Below are 18818 nucleotides of genomic sequence, written 5' to 3'. Positions count from 1 at the left end.
AAGACAGAATTTCAAAAAATTCATTGTCTTTTAAATAATTTAAAAGTATTTTGTAGAATAAATTGTTAAAATTTATTCGGGTTTTCATGTTTACGTTTTTGTGGCTGAGTGGCGCAGTTGGTTTGTCGTCGGCCTTCTGAGCCCAGGTCTGCTGGTTCGATCCCCGTCCCAGACACCGGATTTTAAGATGCAGAAAATCCTCAGCGGCCATGCGGCATGTAAAAGATCCCTGGAGTGCCTTGTTGGCTCTTGGCATTTCCGGCAAAATTAAATTTCTATTCCACTTTAGCATCCAAATAGAGTCTCAGTGCTGCCATCTAGTGTGGCAGAAGCTAGACGTCCAAATTAAGATGAGCTACGGTATCTCACCCATTGTGGTGGTCCTGAGAGAGTGGATACCACTTCTGGAGAACTCACTAGGTCTGCTCATCGGGAAGACTGATTGTGCAGCTCGTAGGAAATAAAAATGTTTACATTTTAAAAAGAATTTGCTTCCTAAAAAACTCAATAGAACTTATTTTTTTCTGACTATGTATCACAAACTTAACAGTTGGCTAAAATTTTCTGATAGTCATTTAAAAAATACTGTACTTTAAACAAAATGAAAAAATAAGGCGAAAAGTAGACTTAAAGCTATATGTCTTGATTGATCCAGTGGCATTTCGCCAATGAAGACTTACAATGAGAATGATCTTCACGAAACTAATTTTTAGAGAATTTAACTAAAATCCATTATCTGCATAAAATAGAGAAGTCGCGAAATTTAAACAATCATGACTCATAACTTGGCAGAACCAAAAACTTTTTCTATAGTACTTATAGAAAAACTTCAGCTTTTTTTAAAGAATAGATTTTCAGGAAGAAAACTTAAGTTTGTAATTTCTGAATTAATAGCGAAGACATGAACAATAAGTTGCTGGCCAAATGGTTCTTAAGGGTGAGGGAGGAAGCACAATTTGAGATGGAGATCTGAGAAATCCAATTAACTTTAAAATTTCAGCTTATCCTGACTGTTCAGACATACGCTCATTTTCAACTTTACTAGACTAGGCTGTAAAGAGGCTTTTGAAAAATAAATGTATTTAATCGCTTGAAAGGCTAGGGTGAAAATATCAAAACCCGTTAGAATACCCGAAGAAACTTCACTGTTTCTGACTGCCTTTCAACTTTCTTCAGCAATTAAATGAAATTTAATATTTTAATTCCACCTGCTTCAGTAGAAAGTTTAATTTTGATGGTTTGTTTCTTTACTGAACAGTTTGAATTTTAATCAAAATACATAAGTATTGAGAGTACTAAAAGCCTAGCTTTAAAGCATATTCTGTTAGGACAAAATTTAAGCGATGGAATATTAATTTACTACAATTAGTGTCACAACGGAAAATTATATCCAAGTCTATGTAAAATCCTTGCCGCAGGTTTGCAATCAAGAACTAATCAAATTCATATTTATCGCTGTTAAGAAAAATGGCCAGTTTACATTTTTATCCTGTGTCCTCTTTAGTCTGTATAGCATGTCTAATTTCCCAACAAGTTAGTTAAAGTCATGTTAAGGTAACTTTATGTAATGCCAATAATTTTTATAGTAAATTATTCATTTGTACAAAAAAAAATCCTGTATAACTTGTGGATCTGTAAAATAACCGCAATGTGAAAATATAGTCACAATAGTTTTGTGAGAAAATTTTTCAGATCTTTCAAATTCTCTAAAGAGATTTATTAATGTGTCCGTTGTAGCATCACATCTTGGTTACATATCTAAGAACTGTTTTTGAATGACTGAAGTTGGTCTCAAAGGGTTAAAACAGCTCTTTAAAAACTTTAAAATTACAATTTGATTTTTAATGTATGTTCAATTGAAAAACTACTGTTTCTTTAACAAATATTTATTAAACAAGATTTAAAATTGCAAGCAAACAAAAACAGAAAAAAATTTCTAACAAACATTATACTGTAGATTTCTGCACCAAGTCTTTAACACTCTTGCCTTCTTTTGTTCCACGAATGTTGTTCAGCCAAGGATACTTCTCAGGACATTTACCACAAAGTTGCAAATAACGTACATCTGAGCGCAAACCGTCATTCAGTTTAACTCTGCACGTGCGAGGATTATTGCAACCCGGCATTCTTGTTCTTGGACATTTCCAGGCCTCAAAACTTTTAACCATCTCTGTTGGAATTGGATTCCTCAGCCACTGTATTGCTTGCTGCATAGTGACAAACCAGACGTCAGGATAGGTTTCAAGAACATGATCCAAGAAAACATCTAAAGCTGCAACCTTGGTGTCATCTGTAACCCAGTTAACGTGGAAATTCATGACGAATGGGGCTTTATTGGAAGTGTAATGTCGTAAGAAATTAAAGCTCAAAAACTCAAAGATGGCTTCTGGATCATCAGGAAAAACGCATTGGTCTAAAAATGCGCAAGTAGCTCCAGTTTCGTCACCAGCAGTGTAGGTATTTAGCGGAAACTCCCATATTCCGGGGAAAGATCTTGTTGGACAATTATCTGAAATGCATTTGTGCGGAATCTGGAAGTCTAATGTGTATGGCCATAAAGGAACTTCTGACAATGGTGTTGCAATGGACGAGTCGTAATCTAATCCATAATCGTAGATCATACCAAGCATGTTATTTCCTCCAGGTTTCAGGAAAGGTGCCCTCATACCAAGTATTTCATCTCTGGAGACATTGGCAAAGCGGTTTAAAATTTCTTTCTGGCCAATTACTTCTTCCACCCATTCATCTACAGAAGCTTTAGACCAGAATTGTTCAGGTTCACGGTTCCTGAAAAGAAATTTAATTTCTGGTCAAGTGCTATGATAAAAAATTCACAACTCCAGGAGTCCATAAAACAAAAACGCAAGTCTTAATATGGAAGCCCTTAGTCTCACTTTAATTGAACGCTCGGTTTTTAACTTAAAAAACTAATAAACTTTGACATTTCAAATGGTTATAACCAGTTACGGTAAACTCTAATTTCAAATTTTATCAACGATTTAAAATTTAATGATTCATAATTTAACAAAAAGCTAAATATATTAACCCAAAACAAGCGAACTTAGTATTAATACTGTTTGTTTCAATAGTGCTAAAATTCATAGACATTAATCTCAGAATGTATACAATGGAGTGAATATATAACCACACTAAATCTTTACAATCCAACCTAGGGCCTATTATGCACCAATTTGATACCGGCAAGTGACCTCATAGGTGAATTTTGGAATTTGTCAATTCAGAAAACATTGGTTAAACACACGCGCGACGTCGCTTACAGGCATCCGATTAAATAGTTAGGCTTAATCACTTGTCTAGTTTCACGTACCCAACTTTTTTTTTTTATCTACGTTTAGAAGATTGTTGAAAACTGGAACATATGCAGGTATTAGTGTCCAAGAAGCGGGTATTAAAAAGTGAAGCTTTCCGCTTCTATCATCTACTGCTTCTATGTTCATAACGTTTACATTTATTGAATGTTTTCAAATGAAAAATTCTCCCGAGTCCAAAATATTACCTTTTCAAATTAAAAACAGACCATATTAATACCTTAATTTCTTAACGAACCATATTTAACAGTTTAGCAAATCTGACAATACTTTGTTTGAAGCTAAAAGTACTTTAAAAACTAGACTATTCTAATAGACAATGTTCGAAAATAGAGGAATTACTCAAATCCCTGTTCAGTCTCTTAAACCTCAAACAATGATAGTTTTAGATTGATTTAAGGGAACAAAAACCGGGTGCGTCGATACTACGCTAAACCAGATTAAAATAATACAATAATTCATGCACAAGGGGCAAAACCCTGGTGAAAAGTAAACTGCATTAGACTTTCTAGAAAGCACGACAGGGCTCCTGGGAATTTAAAATTAGAAGATTTCTTTCGATAAAATAAGATATTTGAGAAATTAATGTTTAAAACCGAAGTAATCTTAATTGTGTTTTACTCTTTAATGACTTAAAAGCTGGAATATTCCATATTATGGCAAACTGACTCCAGGTTTCTTTATAATAGTTTATAATTTTTATAACATAAGTCTTCTATTGTTATAAAAGTGGGATAAGAGAGTCCAATATTAAATTTGATGCGCTCGTTTTGTCTCCAACGCTACATGGATATATTAGATATATATTAAAATGAAAAAAAAATAAAGATACAACTGTTATACAAGTCTTGCCCAAGCGGTTAAATACCATGATCTTGGATCATGGTTATAGACTAATTTTATGACAGGTATAAAAGTAACCTAGCAATTTGCTAAAATACCCTGCATTTAAAAAAAAAGCTATTTTCCAATAATTTATTCTCGCATTGCAGCCAATAGAAGTAATAAGTAATAGTAATTTCATAGTAATTTCCGTAAGGGCAGGCCCCAGTTATTCTACATTTTCCCTATATTTGATAAAATGTTCTAGTGTATCATGAAAAGTTAGTTGTTGGAATTTCTGTTCGTTGAGGAGGTTCGACGAATTACCATTAGTTGAAAACGTTGATGTATTTTCACGTATCCATATATTTTCCAGAGTGATACGGACGAGCAAATTGCATAATAAGTCATAAACTGCACCAATGAGGAATCATATGAAGGGGAGAAGAAATTTAAAATTATGGAATCGTATGGAGCTCCAAAGTTAAAGTATTCATTTTTGTGTGCATTTAAAATAATTTAGAAAATGGTTTGGAGGGTGTGGCTGCAGAGTTTAGCCCCCACAGGACACCTTCATCCTACAAGAAATCAAAAATGACTCATATTTTAATTTTCGAAAAATGAAACTTTTTGAAAAAATGAAAAATTTAAGAACTAGTTGTTAATTGATTTACTTTATTGCCAAGGCTTTTTCGTAGCCTTACGAATTCAAATGTGTTGGCGGAAGAGAAAGCGTGAGTGATAACTAATTTTAATTCAAAACATTAGCAACCATATAACGGTTTTCAAATTCTATGTTGAAATATTAGAGGCAGATGTAGAGATTCTCTAAAGAGATTTTATTCTGCACTCTATTCAGGCTGTGGTATAAAAAGACTGCAAATTATATTGATGATTTTTAATTGTTAGGAAATATGTTAAGCTTATTTCAGCGTGATAGTGACATAACAGACCTACATTCAAAAGCTAAGACATGGTCAACAAGAAAAAACTTACTAGTATAAGACACGGTTTACTGCAATATAGATTTTAGATGTCCTGAAATCTGACGAGAAAGTTTTATGCCACAGAAAAATCAAGTATTACTGAAATTTAGAGACTTTAAAATTAGAGAGTTTTGCGATTTATATTTAGGTTTTGTTATTAAAAAACATTGTGCACAACTTTCATACACAGTTTTCAAATTTATTGAATTTGTCATGAAGTAGTTCAATTGAGTTTGAGACAAATTTTGTTGTACAATATAAATTTTACAGATTGAGATAATAGAAACCTAAAGCTCCACTTTAAATATGTCAAGAATTTGTACTTACGTGATAGTTTGAGCTGCTATTTCATGACCAAGTCCATAAAGCTTCTGAACGTAGTAATAACTTGTATATTCATGTGGAACAAAGAATGTTGCCTTAATTGGACATCCATTTGGGTTGTGGCGGGATTCGTTAAGTAGAAGGCTGAAAGGCTCGGCGTTCAAGACATTCAAAGCTCCACTGAAAGTCAGGATTATCATTTGAGGAGTTTCTTTGGGTAAGAAGTTTCCTGGGATGAGGGTGCCATCCTCACTGCAAAAGCAATCTGGAAGTTGACAGGATTCCGGATGACAACTTGGGGAGGCGTTAGGATCAGGAGTAGTTGGAACAGGTGTAGCTGTAAAAGATAGTCAAAATATAGAAGTGTAGAAATAAGTGCTATCATATTATTAAATATATAGTTTCACTAGACATTAGAAAATAAAGAACAAAGAACAGTCAAATTAAACTAGTGAAGTACAAATTAAAATAAGGATGCTGAGATGGCTCAGGGAATGCTAGTCTCAAAATAAGGTCGCCAGAATTCGGATCACAGGCTATGGTTGGTCGACAAGAATTTCGAACCTATCTCGCACCGACCACAATGCTGTAGTGAAATATCCCCAGTGGTATGGGTTAGAGTTTTTTTGCTAACTGTGGGTAGTTTTACTCTCCATGCAACGCAAATTCAGGTTAGTTCCATCAAAAAGTTCTGCACGAAGGCAAATTTCTCTCGAATATTTTATCAACGAGTTCCCGTGTCTTCTGGATTAGGTTCTAAATTACAAAGCTACGGAGTTGAAGTTGGTAGTCGTAAACTCAGAATTGAGTCTACTATTCAACGACAGTGATAATGTAAAATTGGATGACAATGGAGAATAAGAGGAATTTTTCGAACAAAATTAATAGTGCAGACATGAACTGCCATTAATGGTAATTTTAAAATTCTGCAAGACTAGCTTCTGTTACAAGCTAGTCCAGTAATGACAATGAAATTTGTCTAATTGTCCAATGTTGAAAGAAAATGTTAAAAGTTCGAAAGGTTTGTATAGTTTAAATGCAAAATTAAGCATTATCCACTACCGTCGTATCGGATTTTTAACTTTCGTTTTTAGGCAGATACAAAAATTTTCAAACTGACATAGTACCGTCTCTAAATGTACACTTCTAATGTGAAGTAAACAGAGAAATTTATATTAGCTTACCTTTTTTGTTAAATAAGATTTCAAAATGTAGTGCTTTAAAGTAAAAGCAAAGAGTCCCGTATAGGAATAAGCTGTGAAATTCATGAGTATTAACGAGCAAGAATTCTGACACTTTGGTGGCCACATAAAACTTCTTTCAGTGTTAAAAGCAACCAAAAATCAATTACAAATCATTTGAACTAATTCAGAAAGATATTTGCTCAGTTTATGTAGCAAAAATATGTTAATTATAAAACATACTAGACATGACTTTAGAGTGCTGAACAGCAAACTCGGGATTGTCAAGCTATTTTAACTCTTGCCACGAGTGCAGTAGTGTTTTATTAAAACAGAAACTGAATGCACGATGACATAAATGACATGGGTTATCAGAGTAATCTGCTGCATTTTAATTTAAACTTACTCTTACAAAAAGTTACAGCTTTTAAAATTAACCTTACAGAGAGTTCTGTACTCTCATGTGGTCAACACCACTGTACAAACACTTTATTAAGAATTACACAGAAAATTAAAATTTCATTGCAAGCTCTAGTTACTGAAGCCCCCACTCTTACAAAATTAACTGCAATACAAAACATAATACACATTTGATGTTTTAAAAAAGGGCCAGTTTCGAAATTTAAAAGTAACAACGGTTGACGAAAGTGAACTCAAAACACCTCTGCCCATTTTTTAAGTTTATCTTATACGGCTTAAAAGAACAAGAAATTCAACTACTTATAAAAATTCAAATGGCTATATTTCGTTACGGATAAAATTATAGAAATATTAAATTTCAAAAAAAGGCATACTAATAATTTCTAAATGTTAAGCCACGCTGCAGAAACAGTACGTTGGAATTAAAGTGCAATTAAAAGTGGAAAAAAACTTGCGATTCAGATATTTCATCAGAACAGTAAAAATATCAAACCGAAGCAATCATTAAGTCACTTCTACGCCGCAAAACTTGCCCAACGCTGGAGATCTTTTGTAATTAATTTTATTAGGTTCATAAGTAAAGTGCTAAATAAATCTGAAGTTCTGAAAAAATTCAGAATAAAAAAGGAAGAGTGATTGTATAGCTTTAAATAAGCCATAATTTAAGCCTCCAACAAAACTAGACAGGTTAATTAAATAATCACAATCTTAGATATAAATTCTATACTATTAAAAACCTAATAACTGCATACAATCTACTTTTAATCTCAATTTATCGAACAACACTAAAGAACTTAAAAATTAAACATTCAAATGCTTTTATCAATGTAAATCTAGTTTACTTGCATTAAAATAATTTTAGATTTAAGCAAACTCCTGAAGACTAATGAGTTTCTAAATTTTTATGTTAATTACATCTAAAATTATTGAAAATTTGTGGAATTAGGATATATGCTGAGAGTTAATATTTTTGAACTGCATTTTAAAAACGCAGTTTGCTTATAAGAATTGTTACCGGAAGAATTTCAAAATACAGTTAATTAAATATAAGTCAACTATTAGAAGCAATGAGCATAATTAACTAGAGTTTACTATTACATCCTACCTCACGATCTGAAACTAATCGAAAGTTTAATAAGTTGAATAATCCTGGGAATCATATCTTACAAAATAGTGCAGCACGAGAAATTTCTAAAGTTAAAGTTGCTTTGCAATTTGCTGTGTACTACATGAAAAAGGAAAGTTTAAACTCTGCAGACTTATTCATAATTTAAGATTCAAACCTGACAAATTATAGCTCGTAAGTTTGCTAGCTATTTTGCAAAATGTGAAACTAAAAAGTTTTAACACTTACTCATTGGAACAGGTCCACACTGTAGGTCTTTAGACTTGTAAACACAAAGCTTTTTAGCATCATCAAAATAGAGTGGTGTTGGACAAGGAGTGTCATACGCAACGTCTCCATTGCACGTATAAAATCTTCTACAATCGTTAGGATTTGCGAAAACACCATATTCCATTGGACATTCGAATACATGCTTCTTTTTGAATTTTTCGGAACCTCTAGAAGCTATAATAAATGATAAAATGTTTTACAAATGCAATTTGTTTTAATAAAACTGATAATGGAATTAAAAAGTAATTATATTAATATTTACCTCCAACAACTATCAGCAAGAAGCATCCCAAGAAAATTAAAACCTCTTGTAACAAGGCCATAGTGACTTAGGACAATGTGTACAGCTAGCTACCGAGCACCCTCTTAAATAATGAAAAGGAAGAGAGTTGAGTAGTTTCACTTCACAAAGTATAGTGGGCCTCTGTTAAAGCCGAGCAGTTTCGCCGTTTTATTGGAATATTTGCATTTGCTGGCCGAGCGGTTTCGCTCGCCAAACGCTCTGTTAAGCGTGGAGGTGGCGTGTTCGAATCCCTCCGTAACCCTGGATGTATTTTTTGTGATGTCCTTCTCTGTATTGTGCTATATGTGTCTTTCTACTTGACAAAGGTTTATAAGTCTTAATTGAGTGCTCAATTTAGGCTTATAAACCTTAGTCAAATAGAAGGACAGATAGCACAATACAAAGAAGAACAGCACGAAGATACATCTAGGGAAACAGCGCGAAGCAGGGGAGTCATCCCCTCTACTGAGGATCAAAATTGGATGGCATGTCTTCGGGTCATCCTCAGGGATGTTTCTCAGACCACCGCCAATAACCCATTGTGTAGCTCTAGTGCAGCGTAAATAAAGTACTACCCACTTACCTACGGGCAACAGCGGGATTCGAACCCGCTACCTCCAAGCTCTGCACAGCATTTGGATGGCATACCATTAGGCTTGGCAGGCTCAGCCTAACAGTCTCGCCGTCATTTAAAATCTCTGCAACGTGGAGGAAGCCAGTTCGAATACCGCCGTTACCGGGATCTGTTTTTGTGATATCCCTCTCTAATTTGTACTATCTGTTGTTCAACTCGATAAATTCTTAAGCGCTGCCTGCATATATATGTGTAACAATGAATAAATAAAATAAGGCTTCGTTCGCAGGGATATTGTCCTTCCAAATGTCCACAATTTGAAAGTGACTAGTTCGACTCCAGCTGAAACTCAGAATACCCCTTTGAATTATCCATCTCTAATCTGTGCTCTCTGTTCGATATTGATTTGCCGTGCAAAGTCTTTATGTGCAAAGCTAAATAAATAAATGAACGTAATATGTTGAGGGACTTGCTTGACCGAAGGGTATATCCTTTCACCAAACTTTCCGAAGCATCCAGATAGCGGTGTTTGTTTAGTATATTTTCTGATCATCTTCAGTGATGTTTCTGATACCGTCACCAATAGCCTATTGTGTCGTTCTAGTGAGTAGCAAATAAAGTATTCCTACTACATATATGAGTAACAATAAATGAATAGGAAAGTACTTTTTATTTACGACGCACAAAAACTGCACAATGGGCTATGGACGGCGCACTGGAAAACATCCCTGGGAATGATCCGAAGACGTACTATCACACGTGAGGCCACTTTCTCAATTTAGACAGCAATCTGAAGGGGAAGGAAATTTTCCTTGCTTAGTGACTGACCACGGGACTTTCTGATAACAAATCTATTCCTCTAAGAGAGTCGTAGTGGCTCATAGGATAAATTGCCTGCCTCCCAATGAGGTGAACCGATATCGAATCCCGGCAATGGCTGGTTGATTCGAATTCCGCACCAGGCTCGCACCTACCACAGTTCTAACGCAAAATATCCTTAGGCTAATAGCTGGTCCTCATCCTTTATAAATTTTATTGGTAATTTTTATAGTCTTCTCCTGAGAACCACGATGAATCAGGGGATTGAGGGTTCGCCTTATAATGAGGTGAACCGGTTTCGAATCCCAGTCGATACAAATTCCGTTTCCGGCTTGCACCGATGACAGTGCTGACGTGAAATATCCACAGTGGTAGATGAATCAGGGGTTAGAGTCCCCTTGCCGTCAGGCTAACCGTGGGAGGTTCTCGTGGTCTTCCTCTTCAAGTAACGCAAATGCGGGCTAGCTCCATCAAAAAGTCCTCCGCGAAGGCAAATTACTACCAATACTCAATCCAGGAGTTCCCTTGTCTTCTGGATTGGGTTCAAAATTACTAGGACACGGAGTTGACCATTAGTAATAGTAAACCCATAAAATTGGGTCGGCTGTTCAACGACGGTTATAAAATAAAATATAAAATCTTCTCCTGAATACAAAGGAAACAAAATACAGTAAATAAATTTCTGAAACTTAAATTTCAATTTGTTTATTGCTAGTAGCAAAAAAAAAAAAAATGAAATGAATACAATTGTTGACTACAATTACTATAGCCATTGCTTTTATTTTCTGTGATACTACAACTATTACTATTGCTACTGGTGTTACAACTACTATTATAGTACTTCTATTGATGATACTACTACGCTATTACTACTACAAGTGCTACAAAAGCAGTAATTGTAAGTAAAACCATGAATTGTAAATCAGTCCCTTTTGTACTTTTGTTCGCAATGATAGCTCTGCACAGATTGTCAGTTCAAAAATGAAATACAGTTATAAAATTGAAATGAGTGAAGGTCGAAAAAAAGTTCGCTAAGCATATTCACTGCTCTTTTTAACCTCTTCTTTACGTAATTAGTATATTTTGGTAGCCACGTTCTTTCGTTTCTAATAACACCACTCTTCTCCTTTCTGTTTTCTCCAATAGTCAAACTGATTTGTATGTTTTTATCCACTTCACCTCGATAATGGTCCGTCACATTTTTGATAACTTTTTTCTGTCTCAAATGTAACTTTTTGACCTTTAATGTAATTTTTTAAATATTTTTTTAGAATGACTCCGATTAAAAGACTAAAATGACTCAGATTGCGATCAAATGTTAAGAAACACGATTCATAAACTATTACCCGTTTTAAGTTAGATTTCATTCTATCAGCCCTCAATAAAATATAAAAAGCCATATCATTAACCAAATGTGTATTTTATAAAGTTATAATGAAATGAATGCTGGCTACCCAATTTACTGAGCACGCATACTAGATACGAGGGAAATAGCATTCATTAGAAGCATGCATTTAAGTTTACAATAAGTGAAGGCATGAGGAATGCACCAGATGCTCGTATGCAACTCATTAAGGACTTCGCATGCAAGCATTTACAGTGGATATGACGTCATGTTAACATGGATTTTCGAAGGAAAATAAATAAATCACAGTTTAAGTGTCTCGTACTTGAAGCAAATATATACTTTTAAACTATACATACATGCCATCTTGCAGGAAAAAATTGTCCCCGCTTTAGAGTAAATAAATAAATTAAATATTTAAAAAATAATAAAACTTTTTTTTTAAAAAAAATCACCAATTTGGCCACTTTTTTTCATTTGGATGAAAAATTGCAAAATCAATACCATATTCTCATTTTTTTTNTTTTTTTTTTTTTTTTTTTTTTTTTTGTAGATTTTTATAAGCCCAAATAATGCAGCTGCAACATTGGAGTAAATTTTTAAACATTAATAAACTAAAACACAAATGCTATTAATTTTCTCAAAACTGTGCCTTTTCTCCCATACTGACGTCCTGCATTGTTCTCAGAATAAATATAGAGGATGCTGGCTAGAAAAAGGCTAAACTTGACTTAATAGTTATGAGTAACTGTTGCAAACTCTCAGTAACTATGAAAATTACATATTATTCGCTAAAATGAGTCATTTTATATGACGACAGAACCATCGAACAATAATAAAAAGTCATAAAGTTGTATCTGTCTAGAACAGAACAGTGCCCAGTAGTAGGATTTTTAGTAGAAAAAAGGTGCTTGTATTATGTTGGTCACTAAGAAACGCCCCAAGATAAACTTTTATAATTCAATGAAAATTTTACAAGTATTAGAAAAACTAATTGATTGTGGTATTGGGAGGGGTATTGAGAGAGCATTGGAAAAGGATAACAATCCAATTATTGATTTCAAAATTAAAAATTGAAAGTTTATTTTTAGTAGTAAGAAATTTCTAGCTGCATTTCCCTAATGGACGGCTCGCTGTGCATTTAAGATTCTACTTATATACGACTGAATAACTCAATTGACAACAGTTAGCCATCTGGAATGGAACAAAGGAAGAGGATTCCAATTTGTCAGTTCTTATGGATCATGCCCCGAGGAATTTGCAGTCAAAATGCCCAAAATATATTTTTAATTGACAGGACTTAGTTGAGTAAATATCGAATTTTGGAATATATTAACTGATTTAAAAACATTTATGCCATTTTTTTCTTATTAACCTAGGCAACTTTACCACACTAATGCGTTCCAAAACATTATTTTTGATCCACTCACCCATCTCTATTGAGTAGGTCTTTGCCGATCCGATAATCCGATCCTTCTCACGAAAAATATATTCGACCACTTGCTCACTTCCGTTTTTCCTATACAGTGCCTGCCATGAACAGCCACCACTTTTACAATGAACACTTGTACTCGACTGTTCAGCTCACCTTCTAGCTATAAATATTCTATCGACTGTACATTGTTTTATTCTGCACGCACAAAATTTTAGAACGACTTTAAATTCACTTTAAATGCATTCATACGACTAGTCAATCAGATGCATGCAATCGGCGATGCAGTCCTAATCTCGTCTCGTAACCACGTCTCGTACTTTCCCTTATTACCCAGAATGATTGAGCTCTGTTATTACTATCGTTTTTCTGACGTGATCTCACGTGTTCAATTTACCTTTGGTAGACCCTTGTACTGCGGTGCAACACAAGGGTTTATGTTGCACGGTGAAAAAACAACGTAAGTGCTCCACGACGGATTCCGAGAAAAGTGACTTGACAACTTCTTTCTTTCTATTACTAATGCTATGAACGCTAAAATGGAATTTCAGAAAACTGATAAAAAAAACATTTATTTTTTGAAGAAAAAAAATTTTTTTTTTGCAACATGTAGTTTATAAAAATCTCACTTTTGAATTTTTTGTCGATTACGTTGATTTTTATTTTACCCGGCAGTATAAACGGTTGATTAAATATAAACAATAACAAACTTCCTAAAACCAGAAAAAAATATAGAAAAATCCGGTGAATCCCTTTGCTATGTTACGTTTATAAGGCGTTGCGGGAACAGGTTGGGAGGTTTTATTATTGCGATATAAACTTAAATTTAAGCGTAATTTTATCATTCATAAGTGTTTTCTGTAATATATAAATTCTATAAGGTCCTGATCCTTAAATTTGTTCTGAGAAATAAATATCTTAACATAAGCCGTAATTTGATCCCCCCCCCCTTTAGAAACAGGGTATGCGGGAGTAAATTTGATGAGCTCGTCGCAAGGACAGTCCCCCAACTCAGCGAGGGAGCATGTTTTCACCGTCACAAGTCCCGGTTGAAGGGTCCGGCGGAGCCTCGCCATAACATTTCTTAAAAGATAAAGATACAGTGTACATTCTATGGCATCATCTCTAAATACATTTCTTAATACATTACAAAAATTAGAATGATTTTAAACAACTGAAAAGAGAGATCTGATGACAAAAGGCTCTTATAAAGTTTTAACGGAATATCAATTTTTATCAAAATTGTGAGATTTGATACACCAATATTTCATATTAAAAATCTACAAGATGACCCGTAAGTCAGAGGTGACGATGAGCTTGAACAATGGCCATGAAGAGCATATAAAGTTTAAAACTCGTGATTATTAAAAATTTAAAAAAAACAATCAAAGAGCGAATTAAAAGGTAAATGGTAAAAAGTCAAGAAGTTAAAAAAAAAATCAAAAAAAAAGCTAAGAGTTAAAATAAGATAGCCAAGAGATCGAAAAGAGTCACCTAAATCGTAAAGACGGTATGGTACATTTTTCGAACCACTACTAAAAATGCAATTTTTCCTTAAGTAATCGATAAATTTTTTTAAAACCATCTCTATAATCTTTACGCAAAATTCCATAAATGAAAGGGTTGGTGGCTGAAGAAATAAACATCATTAACGTAGAAACATAATTCAACCACGGTGGGGCATCAATATCAGATATAGACTTTCCTTGTTTTGTGAAGGTATATGGTGCAAAGTATATAAAATAAACTATAATTACTACCATCATACTGTAAACAGATTTACGCATTTCAACATCTTTTCTTCGTCTCATATTATAGTCAAAATCATTAGTTCCCTTTGAGATTATTTGCCGTGGCGTCACCGAGGAGGACTTCCTTATTTGCCTCAGAATTATAGTGTTGCAAATGACGATTATTGTCGCTGGTAAAACGAAGCAAGAGGATGATGCAACATAGAAGAAGAGCTTAGTTTTATATTCTGAAAAAGCGCCAGCACAGATAGCTTCATTGTAATCATAAGTGATCGTATATAACAGTGACAGAGCAAGCACCATGCAGAATGCGGTATTACTTAATACCCAGGTGAAAATACCAATCATAACCTTAGATGTCATGATAGTTTGGTACTTTAAAGGGTAGACAATGGCTAATGCTCTGTCTAAGCTTATCATAGCTGCAGTATGGGACGATGCACAGGAAAGCCCATAGTTGAATGTAGCGTTTACTTTGCAAATAAACACACCAAAAGGCCAGGCATCTGCAGCCATTGCGATAGCAGATGGGATCATGACAAATATGGAGGTCACAACGTCTACGCTTGATAAGAAGACAATGAGGAAATTGCCAATTTGAGTTCGGAGTTTTTCTTCCCTGAACGACACGACTATAACTGCTAGATTGCCAAAGAATGCTACCATTGCTATCAATATAGTCGTCAAGCAACCCCAAATTTGGAATATATATCCATGGCGATATACTTTGAATTCTGGGAAAGCAACAAAATTGGTTGAATTGGTGTAATTCATTGTCAATACTTGGATATCTTCAATTACAATTGTTGGTTCTATGAATCTGAAAAAAAAATTAAGCAATGATAATACAATAGATTTTATAAAAAAATAATTGGAGTAAAATCGTAAATGTGACATAGTGAGATATCAGCTATAAAGTGGATAAAAAAAAAGATCTTAAATGTAACTAGTTTTATAGACTTATAATATTAGGTTGGATAGAGGAAAAATATTTTTCAACACCTGGTGGAAATGAAAGACATTATATTAAACAGGTTTTAATCAACTTCCCGAATAAACTAATTAGTACTTTAATTTATTTATTGCAGACGTTATCAATATAATAAATTGTAAAGATATTTAAGGTTATGAAGCAAGCAGCCGATACTTTTTGTAACCGAAATGGTTTCGAAAATAGAAAATAACAGAGCAACTTGGGTGTCTAAATCTTTCAAAAAACCTAATTAATTGATTGAATTCAATACTATTTCTAATTGTTAATTAAAAAAATTCATAAACATATTATTAAGAAAGTAATTTAAATTTTTATATTTAATTGTTAAATAATGTCTGTTTCTCCAACCAAGAAAGTGGATTAAAGCAAGGTACAGAGATTAAAAGAGTGGATAAAACAATAAAACATGGTACTGAGATAGGAGAAGCGGATTAAAACATGGTACTGAAATAGGAGAAGCGGATTAAAACATGGTACTGAGATAGGAGAAGCGGATTAAAACATGGTGAGAAGATAGAAGGAGTGGTTTGAAACATGGTATTGGTATTGGAGTAATGAATAAAACACGGTATTGAGATTGGGGGAGTGGATTAAAACATGGTATTGGAATTAGAGGAGTGGATTAAAACATGGTATTGGAATTGGAGGATTGAATAAAACATGGTACTGAGATTGGAGGAGTGGATTAAAACATGGTATTGGAATTAGAGGAGTGGATAAAACGTGGTATTGAGATTGGAGGAGGGGATTAAACCGTACTGTTATTAAAACAATATTTATGGGCTTAGCCAACGAGAGTCAAGGATTTTCGATAAGTTTTTGGCATCATCCTTGGAATTTCTCGGGTACGCGGTTATCAGATTTGTAAGATAAAACAATAATAAATAGTTTTAATATTTTTGAGCAAAGTAAACTATTTTTGCTTTAGCTTATTTACGAGAACTTATAATGCTTAAGGTGAGAATGTTTAATTTCTTATTAGAATAAATCAATGTTATTTGACTCGCTGTAACTCAATAAAATGAACATGTAGGACTATTTTATGTTTTTAAGAAGCAATATTATTTGCATTTTATAATAGGAAATAATTTAATGAGAATTTAATTTTTAATTTTAAATTATAATTTATCATAACTAATTCTAATATCGAATGAATAAACTTCATTTAAATGTATCATTTAAATTTTATAATATATATAAAGAAATATTGGATTTATTTAGATATTAGAAATTAAGAAATGATAGATTTGTACAGGAAAACAATTACGAGACTAAGAAAAATATGTCATACAATGTAAGAAAAAAGACAAAAAAATTTTTTTTTTAATATGTTGTCATATTTATGAAATTGTTATTTTAAAATAGGTTCTGAGGAGTTCTTTCAGAACCGTAAGACAAAGATTTAATTTCCAAGTAGAAATGCTATAAACACAAACACTGCATTTATTCACGGATATTTTTTTAATGGCGGGCACTTGGGATGTATTGTCCCATTGGCTAGGAGTGCCAGAATAGCTACTCTCTTCTCGTTACCCAGTGGGCACCTGTGGAAGCCACGGTGGTGGAACAGCGTCCCCCACGTCACACAACCACAAACCCGTTTATAGGGCTAGTCACATTCACACAAAGGAGAAAGGACATAGAACACAGAGAGAAAAAAACATCCTTGCCTTGAGCGGGATTCGAAACCGCAACCATCGGCTCTGCAATCAGGCACGCTAACCACTCGGCCACCCGGTCGGCTATTCACAGATATAATATGCATATAATATAATAGCGAGGCAAAATGATTTAGCAAAGTGCGTTTACATGTAAGATTTTAAGATTGCAAAACTTTAAAATAGCATTTATTAACAAATTAAGTTGTTATTTACTTTGAATTTATTTTTTAAAAAAAGTAAAATATTTTCATATGTACTAACATATAAATTGTTTTAACAACTATATTACTCTTCAGACTTCTAAAAAAAATAGTGATTCCTTTAGTAATTATTGGTCATTTAATTTTTGTTTCTTTCAGATATAAAACTGTGTTGTCTCTTTTACTTCTTTTCAAAATAATACAAAATTTCAGCCCCTTAATTTTATCTTGTATTTATTTGCGATGATAGTTTTATATTCGCTATGAACTCATTGTAATTTACTCAAGAGAAATGGTGTTTAAAATGTGCTTTATTTCACGACCATAAGTTTTACAAAAGTACGAATGTTTTGCTAATTTTATATTATAATAGTCGCCAACAAACAATAAACAGTACCCAAAACATTGTAATTCTTAAATACGACTTATTTTATAACTGCTTAACCCATGAACTTAACAATCATCTCCGACAGAATTGCAGGATTCGCATGGTCTTTTGAAAATTTAAAAAATGATGTTATTTTTCTAATACCGAAATACCAATTTTCTCTCTGCTAGATTTCTCTTTAAAATTATAAATTCTTTTAAATAAAAGGCGGTACTTACGTTTTTTATTGTAGAAAAGTTCTTCAGTTAATATTAGTTCTTACGCATAGATAACAGAGTCATAAAGCTTATGCTTTTACTTCACATATTTAAAAACTATCTTCTTATAACATCTCTGACGTCAGTCACTTAATCATTTCGCTTAAAGAGCTTCTGTTTATTGCTATTAGGATTATATTGTGGCAATCAGAGTCCTCGCATGATTAGAACGAGTTATAATTTGCAGTAAGATCAATACAATCATGTTTACAGATTCTTTTTTAAATCTTCCTTTATTGAGTAACAGGTGCATTTGGAATTATAGCATAGCTCTTAGAAAAAAAAAGATAGATTGCTGAAGTATAATATACCAATGTAATGTTTTATGCACTCAGGAAGGACATATCGAAATATACTTCCTTCAGGGTCACTAAATTGGCCTCATTTCATTATATGCGATGCGAACAGTTATTTTGTAACCAATCACGAAATATACACTTCTTTCGTAATATCCTTCATTTTTAATTCATAAACGAGGGAATAAATCAAGGATAAAATTATATATTTTGTGATAAATTTATTTTTGAAAATCTCTGAAATATTCTATATATTCCCTTGGGCAGAGATTTGCAATCAAAATATGGATCACCAAGACGTTTATAAAAATCTGTTTAAATTAATAAATTTTTATAAATTCGCTTCTGTTAAAATGTCCG

General features: G+C 33.3%; 2 protein-coding genes across 2 annotated transcripts; both read right to left on the bottom strand.

The window, feature by feature from the left end:
- Positions 1 to 1870: 1870 nt before the first annotated feature.
- On the bottom strand, positions 1871 to 8879 carry LOC107450739 (chitin deacetylase 7). The gene is made up of 4 exons (XM_016066618.3): positions 8721 to 8879; positions 8417 to 8632; positions 5465 to 5798; positions 1871 to 2787 (listed from the first exon to the last, which is right to left on the bottom strand). The coding sequence occupies exons 1-4, from the start codon at positions 8779 to 8781 to the stop codon at positions 1947 to 1949; spliced, it is 1452 nt and encodes a 483-aa protein (XP_015922104.1). The 5' UTR covers positions 8782 to 8879; the 3' UTR covers positions 1871 to 1946.
- Positions 8880 to 13567: 4688 nt separating this feature from the next.
- Positions 13568 to 18243, bottom strand: LOC107450732 (octopamine receptor beta-1R-like). Its single transcript, XM_016066604.3, has 2 exons — positions 18124 to 18243; positions 13568 to 15482 (listed from the first exon to the last, which is right to left on the bottom strand). The coding sequence occupies exon 2, from the start codon at positions 15434 to 15436 to the stop codon at positions 14447 to 14449; it is 990 nt and encodes a 329-aa protein (XP_015922090.2). The 5' UTR covers positions 15437 to 15482; positions 18124 to 18243; the 3' UTR covers positions 13568 to 14446.
- Positions 18244 to 18818: the final 575 nt, after the last annotated feature.

This window comes from Parasteatoda tepidariorum, chromosome 8, assembly GCF_043381705.1.
Source record: "Parasteatoda tepidariorum isolate YZ-2023 chromosome 8, CAS_Ptep_4.0, whole genome shotgun sequence".
Lineage (NCBI taxonomy): Eukaryota > Metazoa > Arthropoda > Arachnida > Araneae > Theridiidae > Parasteatoda > Parasteatoda tepidariorum.
Note: the sequence above shows the minus strand (reverse complement) of the source record. Positions and strands in the feature narration are given on the sequence as shown.